Source organism: Puma concolor, chromosome A3, assembly GCF_028749965.1.
Source record: "Puma concolor isolate L17-30 chromosome A3, mPumCon1.1.hap2, whole genome shotgun sequence".
In the NCBI taxonomy this organism is placed as follows: Eukaryota; Metazoa; Chordata; class Mammalia; order Carnivora; family Felidae; genus Puma; species Puma concolor.
The window spans coordinates 1027400-1050483 of record NC_141669.1 but is presented as its reverse complement, the minus strand read 5'-3'; the positions used below and the strand labels follow the sequence as shown (position 1 = coordinate 1050483).

Genomic DNA, 23084 nt, shown 5'->3' with positions numbered 1-23084 from the left:
GCCTTGGAAGAGGAAAGGACCACGAGTGAGCAGACACTGGGGAGCACCATGTGAGGACCATATGGCAGAGGTCGGAGGGAGGTGTCTACATGGCAAGGAGCACCAGGCCAACGGCAGTGCCCAGAAACTGGAGAGAGGCCTGGGGCAGATTGTGTCCGGGACCCTCGGCGAAGACCCCAGCTGCTGACACCCTGGTGGCTGACCTCTGCCCTCCAGGACCCAGGGCGCCTGTCTGTGGTGCGGCACCCCCCCACCCTGCACAGCACTGCTTGCTGGGCGGAGTCCCCTGCCTGTGGGGGGCCGACGGGGGCTGGGCGCACAGGCACCTGCAGCAGACAGGCTCACAGAGGAATTTGCAGGAGGAGCTGAGAGCCTTGGAGAGGGAGGCCTTCCCCTCGGGCACAGCCAGGTTCTGTGAGGGGCTGACTCATCGTCTGGGAATGGCCCCACGGCTGGCCTCCTAGCCTTCCAGACTCCGGAGCCCACGCAGACCCCGGGCAGCTTCCCGGGCGGGCGGCCCACTGTGTTTGTGGAAGACGCCTGCGTGCGGGCGTTTCCTATGGCTTGTCCCTTGGTCCTCACCCCTACCTGGTCTCAGGTCACAGGTGTGGAAACTGAGGCCCAGAGAGGGGAAGCAAGTCACCAGGAGCGTGAGGCTGCCTCCCGGTTCTGGCTCCAAAGTCCGTGTTCTTTCCTGTGTAAATCCGTGGAGAGTTTCCGCGTGGCAGGGAGGTGGGCAGGGAGGCAGATGACGCACCGCACTGCGACGAGGCAGCGTGAAGTGCAAACTGCCCACCTTGGGGGGGACCCTGCGGGCAAGAGGGGTGAGGTGCACCCCCAGGGTGGGGCCTCTCACCAGAGCCCGTGGACGAGGTAGGGCTCTCAGGAGTGGGGGCAGCCGGCTGAGCAGGGGAGAGGCTGGCCGGCGGCCCAGGGAGCTCTGCGCCTGGGGCTGTGTGTGTGGGGGCACAGTTTACCCCAACTTCTGGGCCCCGGGCAGCGCCCCAGAGAAGAGGTGGGAGCTGGGGTGGGGCACCGCAGCCCAGCGAAGGTCTCAGCGGGTCCCCAGCAGTGTCCGTCGCAAGACAGGCAGCTCGCGTCGGTGCCTGGCACAACGTGGACCTGGACCAGCACCGTGCTCCTTTCTCCATCTTTCCGTTGAGCAGCGGTCCTCGACCAGTAACCTAAATTCTCCAGGCACTGGCTACGGGGCTTGACAAGGCCTGCCACAGGGAGCGGAGTGGGGGTGGGGGTGGGTGGGGCTTGTATCCTGTGCCCCCTGGGGCCACCCTGAGGCTCCGGAAAAAGACTTAGTCGGCAGAAAACAGGGTTGAGGTTAAGACAGAATTTCTTCACTCCTTAATCTTTGCTTCTTTGTGTGGCTATCAAAGCAACTAAAGATTGTCAATTAGCAGAGAGATGACAGGATTCGGGGCAGATGATAAGATCTGCAAAGTGGTCGTTGAAGGGAAATGGAAGTATTTCATCTGGGTCCTTAGCAACGGAGACCTTCAGCGGCTTTGCAGCCCTCCGGGGGAAGGCCAGGAACCTGGAGGTGTGAGGCTTCCCTGGGCCTCTAGAGGGCAGGAGCAGGGAAGCATGAACAACAGACAAGTGAGGTGAATTGAGCTCGATAGAAGGAGCTTCATCGCAAAAATGTGAGTTCTTCATGGACAAATGATCACACCGGCTTCCCGCCATACCTCCTCGTTCAGCATCCTGCAAATGGCCGTGTGTCAGGGGTCTCCAGAGAAGCAGCACAAGAGGATGATGGAAGGAATGAAGGAAGGGAGGAGGGAGGAAGGATGGAGGGATGGATAGATGGGTTTTAAGGAACTGGCTCATGTGACTGTGGGGACCAGCAATCCCTTTGTGTGCAGGGCAGCCCAACAGACTGGAAACTCAGGCAGGGGTTGATGCTGCGGTTTTGAGGCAGAAGTTATTCTCTGGGAAAGCCCAATTTTTATGCTTAAGACCGTAAACTGAATGGGTGAGGCCCACCCACACTGTGGAGGCCATCGTTACCTAAAGTCAGCAGACTGCACACATCCACCCGTGCTTGTCTCATCTGCAAACCCCTGCAGCACAACACCTGGGTCAGAGCTGGGCCCAAGCTCTGTGTGTCAGTAGCCCAGCCAGATGGACACGGGACAGGGCCCCCGCGGCTGGTGTAGACATTGCTGTCGAGCCGGGAAGAGAAGGCAACACTGTGTTTTGCTCAGAGATGCCCCCGCCTCCTGGGCGTGGCAGTGGGTGAAAGGTGTCTTGTGAAGTGTGGCCTTTGCCCGCTTAAATCAGATGTTTGGACAGGAAGTGGCGGGGTCAGAGCTGTGACCTCTTCTCTGTCCACTGCGGGGAAGAAGGCCAGGCAGACTCAGCAGGAGGGTGCCCGGGAGGGGGCCTCCGTGCTGAGCCAGGGGCTGGGGGTGGTCACGGAAAGCCAGGTCGGGGAGAGCACGGGGTCTCTGGCAGTGACGCGCAGTGCGGTTCACGACTCCATCGTGCAGGGTGAGGACCAGGGTAGGGGCAGCTCCAGGTTGGAGCTATGAGAAGGTGGTTTGGAGCAGCAGACCAGTGATTCGGGAGAAAAAGTGCGCTTTCCAGGGAGAGGAATGTTTCGTGTTTCTCACATGATCGTGCTGAAATTCTCGTGGGGCATTCAGGCGGGGACACTCGGATGGCATGTGGAGAAGCGTGTGGAGTCCAGGAGCACGCAGTGGGGAAGCTTTGTGCCTGGCTAGCGTGCAGGCCCCTGGGGTGGCTTGTGCTGGGTCCCCCGGCGGCCAGGAAGGCTGTTTCACGTGGCAGTGGCGACAGTGACCTCAATGACGGGCGTGCAAGCCTCCAGAAGGACCTGAGCCAGACCCCAGCCAAGCTGCCACCAGGTGGGGACCCTGGGAGGTGTGTGCTAACCCGTCACCAGGAAAGTGCCCGGCCACTAGGCAGCCTCACCCCACGTGCCCTCAGGCACACCTGGGGTGGACTGCCACCAGGCCACACAGTGGACACATCCCAGACCTGGGCTGCGCTCTGACACTGGCACTTGGGCATGGTCCTTACCTGTAAAATGCAGGAATCGGGTTTTTGTGAGAATCAGTGGATCACACGTGCAGTGCTAGAACAAAAGTGCAGATGCGTGTGTGTGTGTGACTCAGTCTCTCCTCCTGACCCTCCTTCCCACATCTCCCCCTGTGTCTCCTGGTGGTTCCACCCATGTCCCACTGGGGTGGGCCCGAGGGTTTCCTGGGGGTGTGTCCACCAGGGAGGGACCTGCAAGGGCACTGAGCGACATCCTGGCCCAGCACCGAACCCAGGACCCTACACAAATGTCCTCTGTGCTCGGAACAATGCCCTGGGGGCAGCAGCGGCAGAAAGAGGGCCGCGGGGTCACAGGCAGGTGCCCGTCTGCCTGGTTCCAATCCTGCTGCAGCTTGTGTGTGTTTAGAGAAGGGGGGTGCAGATTGAGAGAGAGAGAGAGAGAGAGGCTGGGAGGGTGGGAGGAGAAGAGATAGAAAGGGAGGGAGGGGGAGAAAGAGAGAGACAGAAAGAGAAGAGAGAAAGGGAGAGACAGAGAGAGAGAGAGAGAAGAGGCCTCGTGGAACTGGGTCCGGAGCAGAGCGAGCACGCTCACACCGCTCTCACACAACACGAGCGGCAAACGCGGCTCGGGGCGGTGGCCCAGGCCGCAGCTCCCGCGCGCAGACCCGGACTTGGCCCCGGGGGGCCCCCGGGCGGAGAGCGGGGCGCCGCGGCCGCACGCCCGGCCCCGCCCCGGCCTTCGGGGCGGGTGCGGTGGGAGGAGCCGCGCGCATGTGCACAGCTGGCGCCCCCCCCCCGCCCCCCGCGCACCGCTGGGACGTGGGCCGCGCGGGCGGGCGCAGTCCGGAGCCCGCAGGGTCGCGCCGGGCCCTCCCGGTCGTCTCGCGTCCCCGAGCGCCGCGCGCCCAGGGCGATGGCCGTGCGCCCCGCGGGCCCCGCGGGCCCCGCGCGCCGCTGCCTGCTGGCGCTCGTGCTGTGCTGCGGCTGGGGGGCGCTGGCCACGGGGACCCCGAAGCCGGGCGCCGGCTGCCCGAGCCGCTGCCTGTGCTTCCGCAGCACCGTGCGCTGCATGCATTTGCTGCTGGAGGCCGTGCCCGCCGTGGCGCCGCAGACCTCCATCCTGTGAGTGCCGCGGGGGCGGCGGGGAGCCCGAGGGCGCGGACGGGCGGGGGGGAGCCCGAGGGCGCGGACGGGCGGGAGGGCGGGGGGCGGCGGGGAGCCCGAGGGCGCGGGCGGGCGCGGGCGGGCGCGGGCCTTTGTCCTCCTGGGCCGGGGCGCGCGGCCTCCGGAGCCTCCTTTGTTAGCCGGCGGCTTGGAATCCCCGGCTGGTCGGGGGCGGGGGGGGGGCGGGCTGTGGGGGCAGCCCCGGGAGAGTCCCGGTCCCCACCCTGCCCGGGCGCACCGTATCCCCCCGCCCTCCTCCCCGTCGTCTCTTCCCCGCCGCCCCCTCCCCGGTTCCCTCTCCTGTCGGTGTTCCTCCTCCGCGCCCCCTTCTCCTCTGCGGCGGGGGTCGGACCCCGCCTGCCCAAGCGCGGTGCGCCCCCGCGCGCCTCCCCCTCCTTCAGGACCGCGGTCCCCTCGTCCCCTCTTTGGGTCCTCAGAGTTCCGCAGCACCGCCTCCTGGTCCCCGCATACGCCGGGCGCCTAGAACCTCCCGCCCGGGTACCCCCGGCTCGCGGGGGCGCCCGTTTCCTCTGGCTTTCCCTGTGCTCAGCGAGCCCCGTGGTCAGCTCGCGTGTAGACGGAGGGGGCCGAGCGCATTTCCGCCCGGGCGCGCCGCTCGCGGGGGTGCCACACTCGCCGCCGCTCGGCGCTCCAGTGGGTACAGGGCGCCCCGCTCTTGGCCTCTGCGCGCGCAGACCCCCGGGCCGGCCTCGCCCTCCCTGGAGTGCCCCCTCCGCGGAGGCCGTGCGGAGGCGACCTGCGCCCGCGGCCCCCGCCTGGCGCGCTCCGAGTTGGCCTCGGGCCTCGAGGTTTCCGGATGCGTCCCGGATTAGAAGCTCTCCAAATCTGTAAAGGCAGGCATGCGTTTTAGGCGCCGACTGTGTCCGCGGCCTACAGCTGCCCTTCTGGATGCCAAAAATAGTTTCCACTTTTCTTGGCTGAGCCCAACTCCTTTGGCACCGCCCAAGGGCCTGCAGAAGTTGTAAAATCTCAAGTGAGCTCTAGGAAGTGGGCGCTCAGCCTTGGGACTTTTAACCCGAGTCCGTGGCAGACCACCTCTCCCGGCCGCTGACTCTGCAACGCAGCTTGCTCCGGGTCTTTGGCGGGAGTCACCCTCCGCGAGCTGTCCCTCTCAGATCGGCCTTCCTTCCAGAGGACGCCCCAGAGGGCACCACACTGTAAACTAACAGACTCGATGGCGGGCACAGTGAAGGCTTTCTGGATATGGATAATTTCTTTACTGAGTCACTGGAAGAAACTTGGACCCGAAACCACTTTTCACATCTGGCCAGTACTGTGCTTTGTCTCCAACTCTTAATTGCTTTTTAAAAAGAACAGCATTAAACATTTTTTTAGAAAATGCTTATTTAACTTTGAGAGAGAGAGACAGAGACAGAGCGCTAGTGGGGGAGGGGCAGAGAGGGGGGAGACACAGAATCTGAAGCAGGCTTCAGGCTCGGAGTGGTCAGCCCAGAGCCTGACGCGGGGCTCGAACTCACAGACCGAGAGATCATGACCTGAGCCGAAGTTGGACGCTAAACCGACTGAGCCATCCAGGCGCCCCAAAAAAGAACAGTATCTTAGAATATGAGCATTGTGGAACAGAAATGCAGTCTTCCGGCTTACTGTTCATGGCAAGATTCTCCACAGAGGTTTAAGAGTGTTTGACAAATAGCCGATGGTAGGCCTGGAATGTGACATTATAGTTAACACTTGAAAGATTTCCAGAAAGCGTTCTTTTGCGTAAACTTTACCATATATTTTCACGGCTCTTTGTAGTTTCGAAAATGTATTGAAATGCCCGTGCTTGGTCTGCTGGATTCTGTGAGGCAGGCAGAACGGACACTCTGCTGACCAAATCCCTTCCAGAAGGAAGCAGACTTTCACAGATTCGTGCTGAAATGGACACAAACCCATTTCACAGCCCTGCAGACCCAGGCCCGGGAAGAGGGCACTTGCCTGGGCTGGAGACGCTGGGAGGAGGGCCGAGCTGACTCTTGCGGTGACACATTCCAGCAGGGGACCCTGTGTGGGTCACTGGGCCCCGGACCGAGGTCGTGGGAGCAGGGCAACAAATGGTGAGGGAGGAGGCTTTGGGAGACAGGATACGGTCCAGAAGGCGTGCACCCTGTGGAGGAGGAGGAAGGCCAGGTCTGAGGTGCCAGGCTCGCTCGGGCTCTGGTAGGTGCCATCACATGACAAGCTCCGCTCATGCAGAAATATTTAATTTTCCTTTGTGGCTTTTCTCCCAGCTCTCTGCTCTCATGCATCACTATTTTTTTTTTCCTATTTTAAAAATATTTCGTAGAAATTGGGCACTAAAAATATGAAGATAAAGATAGAACCTGGCTTCAAGGTTAGTTGGACCACGTGACCCCACATCAGCCCTTTACTTTTAAGACGCCCCGCACCCCCTCAAAAAGAAGGATTGACTCAGAATCCCCGAACTCTGACATCTCCTGAAGTGCTCCCGGAGTGTGTTCAAACCCGGCAGAGACTGGGTTGTTTAGATTCGTGGTCAGGGCTTCAAAAATAACGGTCTGTGACCACCCTGTGATTCAGGTTTGGGTTGAGCCCAGCTCATGCCCACTGGAAGTATCTGGCGTGTTCTAGAGTGAGCCGCACTGGCCCCCTGTGGTCTGGAGCCTCCAGCTCCGGTCTGCGGGCTCCGGTCTGTGGTTTGTGGCTCTGGTCTGGGCCTCTGGTCTGCGGCTCTGGTCTGGGGTTCCAGTTTCCCGCTCCGGTTTCCCTGCTCTGCTCTGTCGCTGTGCTTCTCCAGACATGCTCCCGGGCAGCCTCAACAAGCCCCCTCTCTACTGGTCTACTGGTGCTGTTGTGCAGTTCAGCCTGGGAGTGTTTGTAGAAGTTCCTGCTCCAGTTTTGAATGTTCTAGTCTGTTCACCACAGGAGAAGCTTGTCCCCACGGTAATTAAAAAGCGAGGACTAAAACAGTGTGACATCTCTGCCCTTCTGGCCCTCCTCTCAACACGGCCTCTTTGTCCGCACTGGGCTTCTGGCCTCGGGCAGATGGGCCCTCCACCCTCCGCACCCTCCCCCAACCTCTTTCTTTCCCTGTGGCCTCCATTGTGAGCTCATGGGAATCTACTCCCAAACTGATGGCCATCAGACAGCCCAGGCCACACCAGACAGCTGTCCATGTGACAGGAAGCCCGGGGACGCAGCCCGGTCCCAGAGTAGGTAGGGGCTCTGCCCGCCAGGCTGCTGTTCTGCCCCCTCTGTTTCCCGATCGGACTGTGTTTTGCGGTCTGTGCCCGCGTGCAGTCCCACCTCGGGGAACACCTGGTCCTGTGGCGCGCTGGAGGGGGCGCTGCTCAGTGCGGGCAGCGCTGTGGACCTGGGGTGCAGCCAGTGTGCCCTGCAGCGGCCCTGGGGTTCTCGCCTCATGGGTGGGGTCCCCAGCCATCCCCAGGCCCCTCTGGGGATGGTGATGCCCACTGGCTGTCTGTCATGTCTCACGTTGTCTCTGCCCCTGGGTCACCAGCCTCCCTTGCAGCTTCCCAGGCCTGGCTGTCGGGAGATTATATTTCCCGCCAAGTCCCCCTGGCACAGTGATGGGGTCTCGCTCACGGGGGCTGCGTAGAAACGTGTCCGAGGTGGGGGTGGGCAGCGCACCGCCCTCCAGCTGGGCTCTCCTCTCAGCATTTCTGTGCCGTCCCTCTGGCTCACGGGAAGCCCCTCAGTCCTGACCGTGCCCTCTGGGGACACCCTGGGCTCCTGGGGAGGCTGACCTAAAGGTTACCGGGTCCATCCAGGTGGAGGCGGCCCGGTGGCTCCGCTGGGCTTTGCAGGACGCTGGGGGGTGCTGGAGCCTTTGGCTTACTTAAATTTCTGATTTTCCTTTGAAGTTCCCAGTTATGAGGAAGTCAGAGTCTTCAGCTCAAAGGTACTTGAAAAGCACCACAAGAATATTTCTAAAATATTCAGGTAGTGGAAATGTATCTTCCCGCGAGGGTGATGGGCCAGTGTCCTCCCATGCTCGCTGCTCCTCGGGTCCGCGCCGACGGGCGGCTGCTGGCGGTCAGCCTGGAGAGCGGCAGGAGAGGACGCTCTTCAGCGCTCAGAACAGGCTCCGGGAGGGACCTTCCCTGGGAGAGCTGTGACTGAGACATTTGTCACCGGGTAGTGGGGCTCTGTGTGTGTGTGGCCACAGCCCCAGCCCCAGCCTCAAAAGCTTGTGTTTGGAGGCCGTGTGACCAGGTGGCCCTCTTGGAAACTCACAGCAGCTTAGCTGGGCTTCAGGAGTTTGGAGAACTAGCTTCCTCCCGTGTGTTTTGAGCTCGTCAGTCCCTGCACCTCTGAATCCAGGAGGCGGCTCTGACTCGGCTTGGCTTCCTTCTCTGCCCGTCCCGTGACTCGGTTTCTCTCTGTAGAGGCGACTGTAGGCTTCCCTCGTGACGGCCTGGGCACAGCACGGGCAGCCCCTTGTTCGAGCTCTGGGAATTCTTCTGGAGCTCCGCACTGGCCAGACCAGCTTCTGGAGCCCCGAGGAGTCTGTTCTGCCTGAGCCGTGGGCTGGAAGCGGTCGAGGGCGCGTGGCCTGGAGGGAAGAAGCGAGTGCCGGGCAGACAGACAGGTGTCCCCTGCAGTGATGAAAGGTTCAACGTCGCAAAGGTCAGCAGAAACGGAGACAGTTCCAGTCTCCGGAACTTTCTCCCCATCAGTTGGAAAACCAGTAGAAGTCTGGCCTGCATTCACTGGGCTGATGCCCATCGGCTCAGTAGGAGTTTTTTCTCTCTGACTGGAGACACCACAGCAGGGCGGAAACTGGAGTAGATCCCAGCAGGGCTGTGGCCGAACTCTGAGCTCTGCAGTCAGAACCCAGGGCTGGGAGGCAGGGGCCTGGTCCCCCCGCCCCGTCTCTGCGTGCTGTGTGCACTTGGAGAAGCCCTGTGCTCTCTGAATGCCAGAGCCTAGCGAGGAAGGTCTCCTGAAGCGCGGCGTCCGAATGTACTCGGCATTTTAATCGTGACCGTTTCTATACGTGTTAGGGGCCACGTGAGAAAGTAGGAGACGATGCAGTTGATTTAAAAATGCGTTTTTTGGTGAATGCAATTTAAAAGCAGTTAAACCTTCCCGAATATGATGCCTCAGCAGCTGCTGGGACACTGCTGGTGGCTCCTCTCCCTGTGCGGGGCAGTGGCTCCTGCAGCAGGTGGGCCCCCGTGTGCTCATGGGCCCCTGCGGGCTGGGCCCGTGTGCTCATGGGTTCCTGAGTGGTGGGCCCCTGTGTGCTGGGCCCTGAATGGTCATGGGCCCCTGCGTGCTGGGCCCCTGTGCTCATGGGTTCCTGCGTGCTGGGCTCTTGCATGCTGGCCCCTGAATGGTCATGGGCTCCTGTGTACTGGGCCCCGGTGTGCTGCATACACGATTTGTGCAAACCGGGTGTCCCTGCCGCGGGTAAGTGGGTGCTCAGTTGGCGTGAGGGATAATCTCGTCGATAGATTCAAAATCTAAGTTGATCGTTTCAATGACTTACACATTGTCTTGAAGTTAATTTTGCACATGTCCACCAAGAACCTCATGGGTAAATCCTCAGACGTGGCAACGAAATGATGTCGCAGGATCCATCACAAAGCAACAAGATAACTCACGCGGTGTAACCGGAACCTGGCAAGAAAGTGGGGAAGGAACGTGTTCGCTGCTTCACGGGTTCCTCTGGGCGTCCCCTTTTCCTGGTGCCCACATCGCTAATTTCTTGGCTGGTTTCTTTGTTCTGGAAACTGTTTCTCAACATTGCCCTGGGGAACAGAGCTTCACCTGGCGATGATCCACCCCCCTCCGTGTGTCCCGGGGCACCGTGGCCTGGTTAGAGTGGTTTGTTCCAGACCTCCATGCCCAGAGGACACTCGGCTCACCGAGGACAGGGATCCAGCATCTCCTTCCAGCCTGGAGGCCCAGCCCAGGGCGGTGGACGAGGTCCATGGGGAGAAGGCTGCTTCCGAGTCCACCCCTGGGCGGGAACGGGCTCGGGTCTCCCCAGACCACAGAGCTCGCTGGGATCATCCCGGGTCTGCTCTATAGTAGGGCCTGAAGCACGTGCTGAACCAGCGATAATGTTCCTTTTTTGACTTTTGGGCGAATTTTCACGTAAGGAAAAAAAAGCCTTATTGAGACACAATTGACATTTAGAAAGGTGCTCATGTTGAAGGTGGTAAGTTTGACATGTGTCCCTGCCTGTGAAGCCCTCACCACGGTCAGGGTAAGGGCCCTCCCTCCCCTCGCCCGCGAGACCCCTCTCGCCCAGTCCTGCCCCACTGAGGTTACCGGGTCTGTGTTCGCTCGTGGGATGTTGGTCTTTGTCCTGGTTCCTGGAATGTCTTGGTCTGATTTGGACACTTCAGGGTCAGCCCTGCCCCCTGTGATGAGTTCAGGAGCATTCCTGCCCTTTCCACGTTTTGGGTGAGTGTGGGCAGAACTGCTTATATTAGTCTTTTCTTAAATGTTTGGCAGGACTTCCTGCGGAAGCTTCCCTTCTTCGCGGGAAGATGAGCTTACAGTGAGTCCCTATCGGTCAAGGCAGCATTTTCTTCCCAAATGAGCACGGGTAGACGGTGTCCCCAAGGCGCTTGCCCTCCTAAAGTTGTTCCTTTTCACCCCTTAACATCTGCGGGGCCCTTTGTGATGCCACTCCTCTGGCTTCTGGTGACAAATGCTGTTACCTGACTAGTCTGCAGGAGACTCATCCGTTTTCCTGACCTTCGCAAAAACCTACCTTTTGGCTTCATTGAGTTTTCTCCTTTTTTCTGGTTTTTGTTTTGTTAATTTCCTTTCTTCTACTTCGGATTCCACTGGCCCTTGCACACCCAGCCGAATGCGTTATGCCGAGTGGATCCCTGGGGTTTTCCTGCTCCCCCTGGTGCATTCTCCGCACACTGCCCTGAGTCAGCTGCCTCGGTCTCCCCAGAGGCACAGCATCATCCCCTCCTGTAGGGCGTGACCTCTGGGGTGCTTGTATGGTCTCAGGGATCATGTCCTTTCTTGACCCACATGTACGGTCCTCGCAATACTTGCTTTGTGTCTTTTGTGGGCTTTTAGGTCGCTTCAGACAGGAGAGCAAGTCCAGTCCCTCAAAAGTGTAATTTCCCCACTTGCTTTTGTTTCTAATTTGAAAAAAATTTAAATTATTCTGCAACAAAGTGTATTAAAAAAGTAAGTAACAGTTGGGGTGCCTGGGTGGCTCAGTTGGTGAAGCGTCCAACTTCGGCTCAGGTCGTGATCGCACGGTCTGTGAGTTCGGGCCCCGCGTCGGGCTCAGTGCTGACAGCTCGGAGCCTGGAGCCTGCTTCAGATTCTGTGTCTCCCTCTCTCTGCCGCTCATGCTGTGTCTCAAAAATGTGTAAACATAAAACAAAATTAAAGAAAAAAGGTAACAGAAGAAGCAAGCAGCCACTGGCTTCACATGCCTAAGTCTAGATTGAAAAAGAATTAAAAACTATGCCACCCTGCTGTTCCCCCTTTGCCTTTGGAATGCTGTTGTATCAGCTTGGTCGCAAAGTCTAGGTGGATTGAAACGACGTGAGTTGTTTTTTTTTTTTTTTAATTTTTTTTTTTTCAACGTTTATTTATTTTTGGGACAGAGAGAGACAGAGCATGAACGGGGGAGGGGCAGAGAGAGAGGGAGACACAGAATCGGAAACAGGCTCCAGGCTCTGAGCCATCAGCCCAGAGCCTGACGCGGGGCTCGAACTCACGGACCGCGAGATCGTGACCTGGCTGAAGTCGGATGCTTAACCGACTGCGCCACCCAGGCGCCCCAAAACGACGTGAGTTTTTACCTGACCCACAGGGGCGCGGTGGCGATGGCCCTGGTTGGGCAGCCGTCCCCGGGATTCTGCTGTGAGCCAGGGGCCGGCACACCGTGGCCACGGCCAGCGCGATCGCTGCCCGCCTTGTAGACTGATCTGTACGAGTGTGTGCCGGGCCCCTTCGGCTGTTTTATCTACGGCGGCTTTCCAGCTCCAAAGGCAGAGTTGCGTAGCTGTGAGAAGCCAAAATAGTTACAATCTGGCCCTTTACCAAATGTTTGCTGTCAGAGCGACTCGGGGACCCGGGCTCTGGCCATGCACTGCTGCCCTTAGACCCTGCCCTCCACGCTGTCCTGGAGGCACAGAGAAGGTGAGCGAACGCTGAGGGGGAGGTTCTGTGCCCTGGGCCGCCGCAGGTGACACACTGCTTGCGCTCACTCACGTGCTGTCTCCCGCCCCGCCCACGGAACGTCACTTAGTGCGCCCCCAGGAAGTGCCATGCATTTCAGGCATCTCGAATTTCTGCACCGTTGTGGGGGACACTGTGGTGCCTGATGACCGTGCCCCGAGTCAGGCCCCTCTTCCTGTCCCGTCCGCCACAGGCACTGCCATTCAGGGCACAGAGCAGCTCTGAGCTCCGAGCCCCTTGTGACACAGGTCAGCTGGATGGCAGGACGCTGCTGGCCATGTTTCTCAGTGTGGTGTGACCAAACGGGGGCCTCACCCCCAGCCCTGTTCACTTTACTCCAGCTGTGGGCTTAGAAAATACCATCACAGGTAAACGGAGGCTAACAACTTGCTCCCTCTCCTTCCAGCAAAAGGATTTTGTTGTCTGGGGTTAAAGGCAGTGTATTTATCCCCCGTAGAGAGTCTCTGGGTGCGGTTATCTTCAGTAGGTGGAGGATAGTTCAGGGATTGTAACTCCTGGATCAAAGCCACATTTCTCCTAAGCCAGTTGCTTAACCAAAGACTTCTCGGAGGGCTGACGGATTTGGGCTGGTGTCTGTCCTAGGTGATCAGAGATAACGTGGAGGTGATGGGAGGCAGAGGGAGAAAAACCAGGAGGAAACAGTGCTCGGCTTGGATCGTCAGCTTCTGGAACCAGAATCTGCTGTTTTTGAGGTTCGGGATGGAAACCGTGCCTGTCCAGCTGCCCGCGTGTGGGGCACACTTGGCCTGTGCCTGTCTGCGGGGCACTGGCTCTTCCTGTTTGCTTCCCGAGATTCTGACGTTGTGCACAAGTCTGTACGGTCCTTGGACATTTGCCCCGAGGCCTTCTGTCTCGGGCCCTCAGCTGCTCGTCAGGGCTCACCTCTCGTACGCACTCGGCCAGTTGCACGTGTGCCCAGGGGCCTTCCTGCTGAAGGAAGGCTGAGCCTTCGGGGAGGAAGCTGCAAAACTGCCCTCTCACCCACGCATCACACTGTCCAGTTTATTTTTCTTACGGTGTTTTGAAAGTATTTCGTGCAAGCTGTACGTGTTCATAACAAAAATGTGAAAATACAGAGGGACCGAACAAAACAAATAACTTGCATTCCTATCGTCGGAGGAAACTCTTACGGGATTGGGCTTGCCTGTCATATGCATGTGTGCCCATTCACGTGTGTGTACGTACGGACACGGAGATGCTGGTACGTCTGTTTTCCTGTATCCTCTTCTCTGTCTCTGTCTCTGTCATCTGTGCACCTGCAGTATTCCATTCGTATCTTTGGCCAGTCTTCCACACACCTATCTGTATCATCTGCTTCCCCATCATCCGTCCATCCGTCTGCCCGCCTGTCTGTCTGCCTGTCTGAATGTCCACCCACCCACCCATCTGCCCATTCATCGATCCATCCATCCATCCATCCACCCTTCTATCATCTGTAAAAATTGAGGCACAGTTTGTGTCCCTCTCTGTAGTGCACATCGCAGCACATTGTGCCCCTGTGTCTGTGTGATAATTAAAGGTCTGTACTATCTTTGCTAATGGCCATGGAGCATTTCTTTGCTCAGAATCACCAAATTTATTGAACTCCATTTCTATGGGTCATTTCTTTGTGTCTACGCTTCTGCTATTTTAAACAGTACCCTCTCAATGCCATTGTGTGTGTATTTTGGTTACTTCCGGGCACGTTTTTGTAATCTGCAACATCTTGTTCTGCACCGAGAATTCTGGTCAACACATTGTGGGCTTTTCTAGGTCTGTTTCCTTCCTGGACACAGTCGGTGTTTTCCTGAGGACAGGCGTCTTCCGTTGGCTGAGCGTCCGTCCCGGTGACAGAACTAGTCCCGTCAGGCCAAGGGGAGTCTCGGGACAGGCGTCCTCTGTCGCCTGAGCGTCGGTCCCTTCCCGCTGAGAGAACTAGTCCCTTCGCGGCCGTTTCTTGTTGTTCTCGGGCAGGACAGCGCACGGGGCATCCCTCGGATGCCTGGACCCTGGAAACGTGGTGTGTGTACCTGTTTCCTCACTCAGTAAGGACACCCTCGTCCTTATGATTTGCCTTCTCTCTGAAGACTTTCATCTGCGTTTGTCCTGAGAACCCAGGCAATCACCTGATCCGTGTGTCGGCTGGGTCTGTTTTATTTCGGACCCTTAGGGCTTCCGCTGGAGGCCAGATGTTCCTGGCTTGGTCTGTGCTCGTGGTTGGCCGTCTGTCTTGGAGCGGCAGTCGCACTGACACCCCGGAACCTGCCCTGGGAGGAGCTCCACAATCGGCACCTGGGCCCCTGGCATCCTGCTCCTGAAGGCCGTGTTTGCGGTGGGTCCTCCTTGTTCGCAGTGGTCCTGTTCTCTAAGGTCACTGCAGACACGGGTCAGCGACCCTGAACCGTCCGTCCTGGGGGCCTGCAGGTCTGTTCCCGGGAGTCTCGTCACAACACTGTCATCAACCCAACAGTGGATGACCTTCTTTTGTGTGTGTTTCTGTTTAAAGACACTGTATTTAATGCAGACTCCGGACTGACCCGCCATGAAGTCCCAGCCAACAGTGTGCAGCTCCAGCCGGAGTAAAGCTCATCCCACACACCTCTTTTCTCCTGAGGCCCATCAGGGCTCTCGAACTCAGAACTGGACAGGACTCCAGCGCCATGCTCGGGGACAGTTTTAAGCTGCGAAGTCACCCGAAGAGAGCACAGGAACGCAGGCAGCCTAGCACTCAGTGGGCAGCAAGAGGGACACCTGTTCACGGCCTGAGCAGGAGCCAGACAGCAGAGGGTCACCTGGCTCTCCTCTACGCTAGGAACACGGGCGTCCGGCCCCTCAGGCTCTCTGCCACTCCTTCCAGTCCTCGAGTGATGGCAAAAGCTCCGTGAGGATTGATTTTAGGGTCAAGTGTGCAGATATGGAATCCCCGGATCATGAGGATCGAGTGTGCTGTCGGTATTCTGGGTGGAGACGCTGTGACCTGAGGGACAAGGGAGGTGTCCCCCAGTGTAGCCACCACACCCCACGCGCCCCTGTGCGACCTTCTCGTTTCTGAGCCCATGGGTTCCGGGAGGTACGAACAAGGCAGGCCCCTGCGAATACCTGCTGGGTCTGCCCAGCGTCTCACGGGACAAAGTGCCCTGAACGACTTTGAGCGACTTCGACCGACTTCAGCGTCCAAAGTCATTACATTTAGTTGCTATTTGAACACGTCCTAAGGAACCCAGTGTGTGGGGCACCCCAGGTTAGGTGCCTTGGTCTGAGGGCAGGGTGATACTGTGCTCAGATCCTGGCCCCGCGCCTGCCAGGGGAGCTCATTCACCCTGGGGCCTCGGTTTCCCCATCTGTAGGGGCGTTTCGAGGAGTGAGGAAGAACACACGTGTGCATCTGCTAACACGGCCTGGCCAGGAGACGCTTCTGCCGTGGAGACTTGTCTTATGGTTGGAGTGTGCTGAATTGAACTGTGGGCCTGTGCCAGCAGAGGCAGGCAGGCAGGCCCCCCAGGCCCAGGGAGGAGGGGTGTGATGTTGTGACAGCCGCTTTTTTTTCCTGGTGGCTGCGGGGCCACCGATGGCGCTGTCACTCTGTACCCTGACTTTGATTGAATCACATACTTGTGATTCAGACAGGAACTACCACTAAGCATAATGCATTTTCCATGCACCTCAGGTGCTGTTTTCTCTAGCAGACCAAACTACCAACATGAAACTCACCCCACGCGGACAGCACTTGCGAGGATCCAGGAAGTGCTCGGTGACGGCCAGTTCCCGTCCTTCCCAACTTTTGTAACATGCCACTCTGGCAGCGAACTGGCGTTAATCATTGGCTAAGGCCTGAGGACAGGAACAGAAGAAATTCAGAGTTACTCCTGGTAAATGTAAGGCTGACATTACTACATTTTGCCTTTGCAGTGATTGGAGCTCTTGAATTGTTATTTTCTCTCTTTGTGGGGAAAGAAAGCGTTTACTGCTCTTGGGCAAGAAGATTTCTTTACTCAGAAGTGTTGTGCAAAGAAACCTGACTTCCCAGACCTGTGGGAGTGTGTGTCACCAGAGGATACGGCTTCACTTCCCTTCATGGCTTCCGTTAGGGAAGGGGACCCAGATTAGGCTCGTCACTTCCTGGAGTGGAACAATATTTCTGATGTTCTGTACTCAGCTGCACAGCACTTTAACTTTTAAAAATAGTGATTAAAGTGGATACAGTTAGTCATCTTTGTTATTTACTCAGACATGTGGGATGTTTGCGTTGGCATGGCAACAGTGGCTAATATTAGTCTTGAGCTTGTGTTTTCTTGTGGATTTGTTTGTTGTGTATCTGTCTTACATCATTGTGTGTGTCACTCCATCCATCCACATCCATCCATCCATCCATCCATCCATCCTTTCTTCTATCGTCACACTCCTCCATCTAGCCCTCCACCTGTCCACTTACGTATCTCTCATCTACACATCCACCCACCTGTACATCCATCCATCCATCTTCCTGTCTTTCCATCCATCCATCCATCCATCCATCCATCCATCCATCCATCCACCCGCCTGTCTTTCCATCTATCTACCTGTCTTTCCATCCATCCATCCATCCATCCATCCATCCATCCATCCATCCGCCTGTCTTTCCATCCATCTATCTACCTGTCTTTCCATCCATCCATCCATCCATCCATCCATCCATCCATCCATCTGCCTGTCTTTCCATCTATCTACCTGTCTTTCCATCCATCCATCCACCCACCTGTCTTTCCATCCATCCATCCATCCATCCATCCATCCATCCACCCACCTGTCTTTCCATCCATCCATCCATCCATCCATCCATCCATCCATCCATCTGCCCGCCTGTCTTTCCATCCATCTATCCATCCATCCATCCATCCATCCATCCATCCACCCACCTACCTGTCTTTCCATCCATCCATCCATCCATCCATCCATCCATCCATCCATCCGCTTGTCTTTCCATCCATCCATCCATCCATCCACCCACCCACCCACCCATTCAGATTATCATCCGTCTATCCATCCACCTAATCACCTACCCCTCCATCCATCTGCCCTCCTGTTCATCCCTCCCTCCCTCTCTCCTTCCTGGCATCCCTGCTAGTGTCAAGCATTGGTGCTGAGACACATTACGTCCTGTTGCAAGGGCCTCCCTGTACCAGCAGACAGGAACCACTACATCCGGAAGTGCCCGCCACGCGTGATAGCCGTGTGCCTCTATCCTGACACAGCCCAGTCCCTGCTCCTTCCTTCCCTCTCATTGGTCAGGAATGGGATCAGAAGCTTAGCTGGAGGGACACAGAAAAGGAAATGGTTGTGGAAAGAACTGTTTTGTAGATCCAGGCCTCTTGGAGCTCAGAAAACACCAGCTTTTAAATCCCACTCCCTTATCATTTTCTTTAGCCACAGAGAAGCCTTCTTATTGTTTGAGCTTTCTTAGAGCTCTGTGTCAAACAGCCTTTTACTACTGTTTCCTGAGAGAATGACATCCAGCAGAAAATTATCTGAATGGTTGTTTCTCTGTTCCCTCGAGGATCCCGTGCAGCTAGCAGCATCTGGACGTGCAGAGGACCTGGTTTGTGCTGCATTAGGGCTTTACGTTTTCTCACTGGGGAAGGACTCCAGGGCTGCGGACCCTGAAAATCAGGACAAAGAAAGAAGACCGTCCCATCGCCACCGTGGGCGAGGCAGGGTGGGCTGTTGACGTGGAACAGCCTTGACTGAAGTGAAGAGGTCCACCTAGGAGACTTTGGAGAGGGCCTTCCTTGGCTCAGGGTTAACTTTTTATTCTCTCTGCCTTGTTGTGTGTCCTTCCCTCAGAAGCTGGTGATCGACCCCAAAGCCATCTGTTGTGAGTTCCTTTTGGGGTTAATCATCTGTCCCATGCCTCTTTTGTCCTCTGATACTTTCTCATCGATGAAACTCTTACTTAGCTCTCCAAAATGTTTTCTTGTTCGGAATTAATCGGGTCGCATTTCTTGTCTTCCGGGAACTTCGTTCTGTATGTAAGGAGCCCCGTAGGTGAGGTGCCCTCAGAGCCTTTTGGGTGGAGAGTAACTATTTGATTTCCGTATTTTTTTATTCTATTTTATGATCCATTTCCTCTGTGTAGGTAATTGAAACACAGCCTAATTTGAGGCTTTTAGAAAAGCAGCAAGCAAAACGCATCTGTTTGGTAAGGCCTGAAACCGGTTGCTTCTTGGGCTTGGTTTGTGCTGAGAGTATGTGACTGCTCAGCCGTCGGTGAAGGTTGGGCGAGTGCCCAGTAGGATGACATGGTTTATCTGTTATTTCGCTGAACTCAAAGGGCAAGCTCTGTCTCTCCCTCTCTGCAGGAACAACCTCAAGTAACTCGTTCAACGGTTTAAATTATAATATTTGTTGCAATAAGTTGGCTTCACCAGCATGCCTGGGTGCCTGCGATGGCTAATTGTGTATTTCAGACTGGGCCACAGTAGACATACGTTTGGTTGAACGTTACTGTAGACTTTCTTGAGTCAGTAACCTTTGAGTAAAGCGGATTGCCTTCCGTGGTGTGGGTGGGCCTCATCCAATCAGTTGAAGGGCTTAGGAGAAAAAGGCTGGGGTGCCCTGAGCAAAAAGGAATTCTGCCAGCAAAAGGCCTTTGGACTCAGACGGCACCTGTTTCCTGGGTGTCCAGCCTGCTGGCCCACCCTGCAGATGTTGGACTTGAGCTTCCATAATCCCTCTCTAGGATAAACTCCCCCTCGTATATATGTACACACACACACACACACACACACACACACACACACACACACGCCTGTTGGGTCTGTTTCTCCAGACAAGCTTGACCAACGCACTGTCCCTGCCGAGTGTCACGTGACCCTGGTTGTCCCGGCCACAGCTGGGTGGGTCTGGTGGGCACCTGACCAAGGACAGTGAGTCTGTATGCTGGCCACTTGCTGATGTTCCGGCCCTGCCCTGACCAAGGACAGACTGCTCTCTGGGGAACCGGAGCTAGAAAATACTAAGGGATAAACAGCTGGCAGTGGGGACCGACATTGGCAGGCTGTGGCCGTAGAGAGGGTGCAGGGCTGCCGTGAAAGCCCCTTGCACGCCCAGAACCCTGACGAAGCAGAGACAGGCACCGGGGCACACACCCCTGCACACAGTGGGGAGGGGAGGGGCGGGAGGGGAGGGAAGAGAGGGGACCCAGCGTCCGCTCCTGTGCAGGAGCCCGAGCTGTGAAATGAGTTTTTAATCCCTTGAACTCAAAATAGTAGGAACCTGATTACTTTATTTTTTTATTTTTAGTGTTGTATTAACATTTTTTTAACGTTTATTTATTTTTGAGAGACAGAGCATGAGTGGGGGAGCGGCAGAGAGAGAAAGAGACAGAGGATCCAAAGCAGTTCCAGGCTCGGAGCTGTCGGCACAGAGCCCGACGCGGGGCTCGAACCCACAGACCATGAGATCGTGGCCTGAGCCGAGGTCGGACGCTTAACTGACTGAGCCCCCCCAGGCGCCCCTAAAACATTTCTCTAAAAAGGAAAGAGAGCCCCATCTTTCAGTTACTTATCACGGAAGCAAACCGCTCATTGAGGAAGACGCAGAGAAGACACTGGTGGCCTTGCTCCCACACTCCTGGGTGTGGAGACTGCTTTCCCTCTGGCATGTCTGTGTGTTTTGTGTTACCGGTTTAGTTTCCGTAAGGAGCTCGTCTGCAGCCCCAGTGTGTCGACCTCACCTGCCCGCCCTCAAGGTGGCCATTTTCAGTGGCAGGACCGTGGTCAGGCCCCCAAAGCACCTGCTGGTGGCCCCACTTTTCAGGTAAAGAAGCTCACCGTGGTTGCAGGGAGGACAGTGCCCCCTCTGGTGGCAGGTCAGGGTCGCGCCAACGCATACGTGCCTTTGAGTGTGTGCACCTGTGTCCGTGCGTGGTTGCCCCTGGCCGGCCACGGAGCTGCGAAGGGTCTGGGTGAGTGTGTGTGCCAGGGACTGGTTTGGGTGTGTGTGTTCTGACTGGGCACGGAGCATGTCTGAATGGGCCCCTTGTGTGGGGTTCTTGCCACGTGGGGGCCGCGGGGGCCAGGGTGCTGGGCCCCTCCTGAGCCCCCTTTGCCCTTTTCGCACCGGCCCCTCCCCCCGCTTAGGTGCCTTCTGGTGGCCCGCCCGGCCCCACCCTCCACGGTCCTGCCTCTCCCCACCATCAGAGTGAGGGACAAAGCCATGGGGGCTCAGGGAGGGAGCAGGCCTGGGCGGCCCTGGGAGGTTAGTACAGAGATTGGTGTAGTGGGTTAAATTTTGTCGATGGTGTCGTACTCGGGTACGGTGGGTTAGGACAGTGGGTCAGCGCAGCAGATTAGAGTCAGTTAACACAGCAGATCAGAGCTGAAGATCATTGTAACCGATTATTGTGGTAGAACGGTAGGTCAGTAACGATTATGTGGGCGGTTGGGATAGCAGGTCAGTGCGGTGTTATTGTTGTGGACTGATACCAGGTCGGTGCGCCAGTCCAGTCCGGGGCACGGTCCATGTGCGGTGGATTAACAGCACAGATCGGCACCGTAGATGAGTCGACCGGACCAGGGTTCTGGAGCTCGGATCAGCCAGGGCTGGGCTCTGCGCCTCTCGCCGGGGGCTGGCCGCTGTGCTGGGTCCGGGGCTCCGCGGCTGCCCCGAGGCGTGAGTGGCCTGAGAGGTGTGGCCCTCGGGGGTGACCGGCTTCCTCGGTTCTGACGCGTCCACCCTCCGGGCAGGTGTCAGCACAGTCCGGACCGGCCCCCGTTGGTGCCCTTTGGCTCTGTCCCCAACGCAGGCTCTGAGAGTCATGGGCTGCTTTCTGTGGCTCAGAGGCGGGGTGGGGACAGCTCGTGGGACCTGACGTTTGTATTCAGATGATCGTGGTCTTTTCTCACGTCTTTCCTCGTGTTGTGGAGCGATTTTCTCTAGTGTTGGGTGTCTCATCGCGTGGGTTTGTGTGTCCACCACGTGGTGGTCCTGCTGAGAACACAGGGGATAGCCCTGTGCTCACGGGGGGTTTGCTGCTGACACTGACCCCGCAGAGCGGGAGGGGCGTCCTGGTTACCGCGCGCCTGCGCTGGACACAGGCTGTGGTCTTAGGAAGCTTCTCCTGCATGCAGAAATCACACATCCCAGATCCCGCGTCCAGAAGGTCTCCTTTTTCTTATCAGTCAGTTGTGTTTTGAGAGCCTTGCTGGTTGGGACACTGACGAGACGTTCGCCGCATCCCGGGTCACCTGAGCGCCGGCCGGGACAGTCCCCGCAGGCGCGGTGGGGGGGTCAGGGGAGTGTCTGCAGGTGCAGCTCTGGGACTGACCGTGTCTGAGGGCTCCTCTCCCCACAGGAAACGAGAGCAACACAACCAAACTGACCGCGGATTTAAAGATTATTATTATTTTTTAAATCACATTTTGTTTTATTTGAGGACGAGGACATGGCCTGTTTGGGGGCCGAGAATAGGTGTCTACCACCGTTTAATTCAGCACGCTTTGGGGGGGCCACTGGTCATTAGCAAGGCCCTGGACCTGACCGTGGGTGTCACAGGCGGGGTCCGCAGGTGGGCTGCGGCTTTGGAGGGCACAGCCTCTCACAGGGGCCGTGACGGATGTGTTCCCCAGTGACTGGACCCTCCGAGGCCAGACGCTGCGTGAGGACATCACAGAATTCCTTCTGTTCCGGGCAGTTCGAGACGCGCTCACTGGACGGGGACCTGGTTCTTCAACTGGAACCTTAGTGAGGACTGGGTTTTGACGTGTCAGGTGTGGGAAGGACTCCCGCCAGCTGTGGGACCCGGGAGCAGGTCTGTCCGCGGATGTCGGCGCTGCAGCGTGTTTGGGGAGCAGGGCAGTCCCCCAAGAACGTGCAGGCTGGAGGCCGGGGAGCGTGCGTGGGAAGCCTCCGATCGGTGGGCAGAGAGAGGCTAGGTCTAGATTGGCAGGGAGCCAAGTTGGGGGGGGTGGTTGCCATTGACTGTGGGGTCCCAGCGAAGGTTTTCGGTGGGAGAGGCCGTGAGGACGCAGTGCTGCTAGAACCTGCAGGGAAGGAGCTGACCGAGGAGAGGCCTGGATGGTGGGAGGGGAAGGTTTGTTCGGGAGAAAGTCGTCTGATGTCAGCCTCCACATTTAAAATAAATGGACACTGGACACATGAAGAAACACAGCGCTTGCCTTTAGCGCTGATAGCGTGTATCTAGCTGGTAACCTGGATTTTTTTCACAAAGGAGAAATATAGTACTTTTAACGAAATACTTGTTTTTCATTTCATAGTTTTATTTTCATTTCATCCATATATAAAGGCACCTTCAGAAATAACCACAATAATGCATCTAAAAATTAGCAATGATTTCTTAACATCATCTGATATCCTGCCAACGTTTCCCCTTCCCCAGTCTGTATGTGTGTGTGTGCACACATGGGCTTCATTGTCCCTGGTGTGTGTGTGTGTGCACGCGTGCACAGGCTCCATTGTCCCTGGTGTGTATGTGTCTGTGTGTGTCTCTGTGTGTTCGGGCTCCATTGTCCCTGGTGTATGTGTGTGTGTGTGTGTGTGTGCATAGGCTCCATTGTCCCTGGTGTCTGTGTGTGCACAGGCTCCATTGTCCCTGGTGTGAGTGTGTGTGTGTGTCTGTGTGTGCACAAGCTCCATTGTCCCTGGTGTGTGTGTGTGTCTGTCTGTCTGTTTGGGCTCCATTGTCCCTGGTGTGTGTGTGTGTGTGTGTG

At 57.1% G+C, this 23084-nt stretch overlaps 1 protein-coding gene and 1 long non-coding RNA gene across 3 annotated transcripts in view; both read left to right on the top strand.

Annotated features, from left to right (window-relative positions):
- Positions 1 to 3837: 3837 nt before the first annotated feature.
- The window catches only part of PXDN (peroxidasin), a 77061-nt gene continuing 57814 nt past the window's right edge, over positions 3838 to 23084 (top strand). For both annotated transcript variants that reach the window (XM_086699904.1, XM_086699903.1), the window contains exon 1: positions 3838 to 4161. In XM_086699904.1, the coding sequence (XP_086556030.1) occupies positions 3953 to 4161 (209 nt within the window). In that variant the 5' untranslated portion in view covers positions 3838 to 3952. The remainder of the gene's footprint in view (positions 4162 to 23084) is intronic.
- On the top strand, positions 4424 to 16576 carry LOC147582179 (uncharacterized). The gene is made up of 2 exons (XR_015248817.1): positions 4424 to 11724; positions 11973 to 16576. It is a non-coding gene; the product is annotated as an uncharacterized LOC147582179 (long non-coding RNA).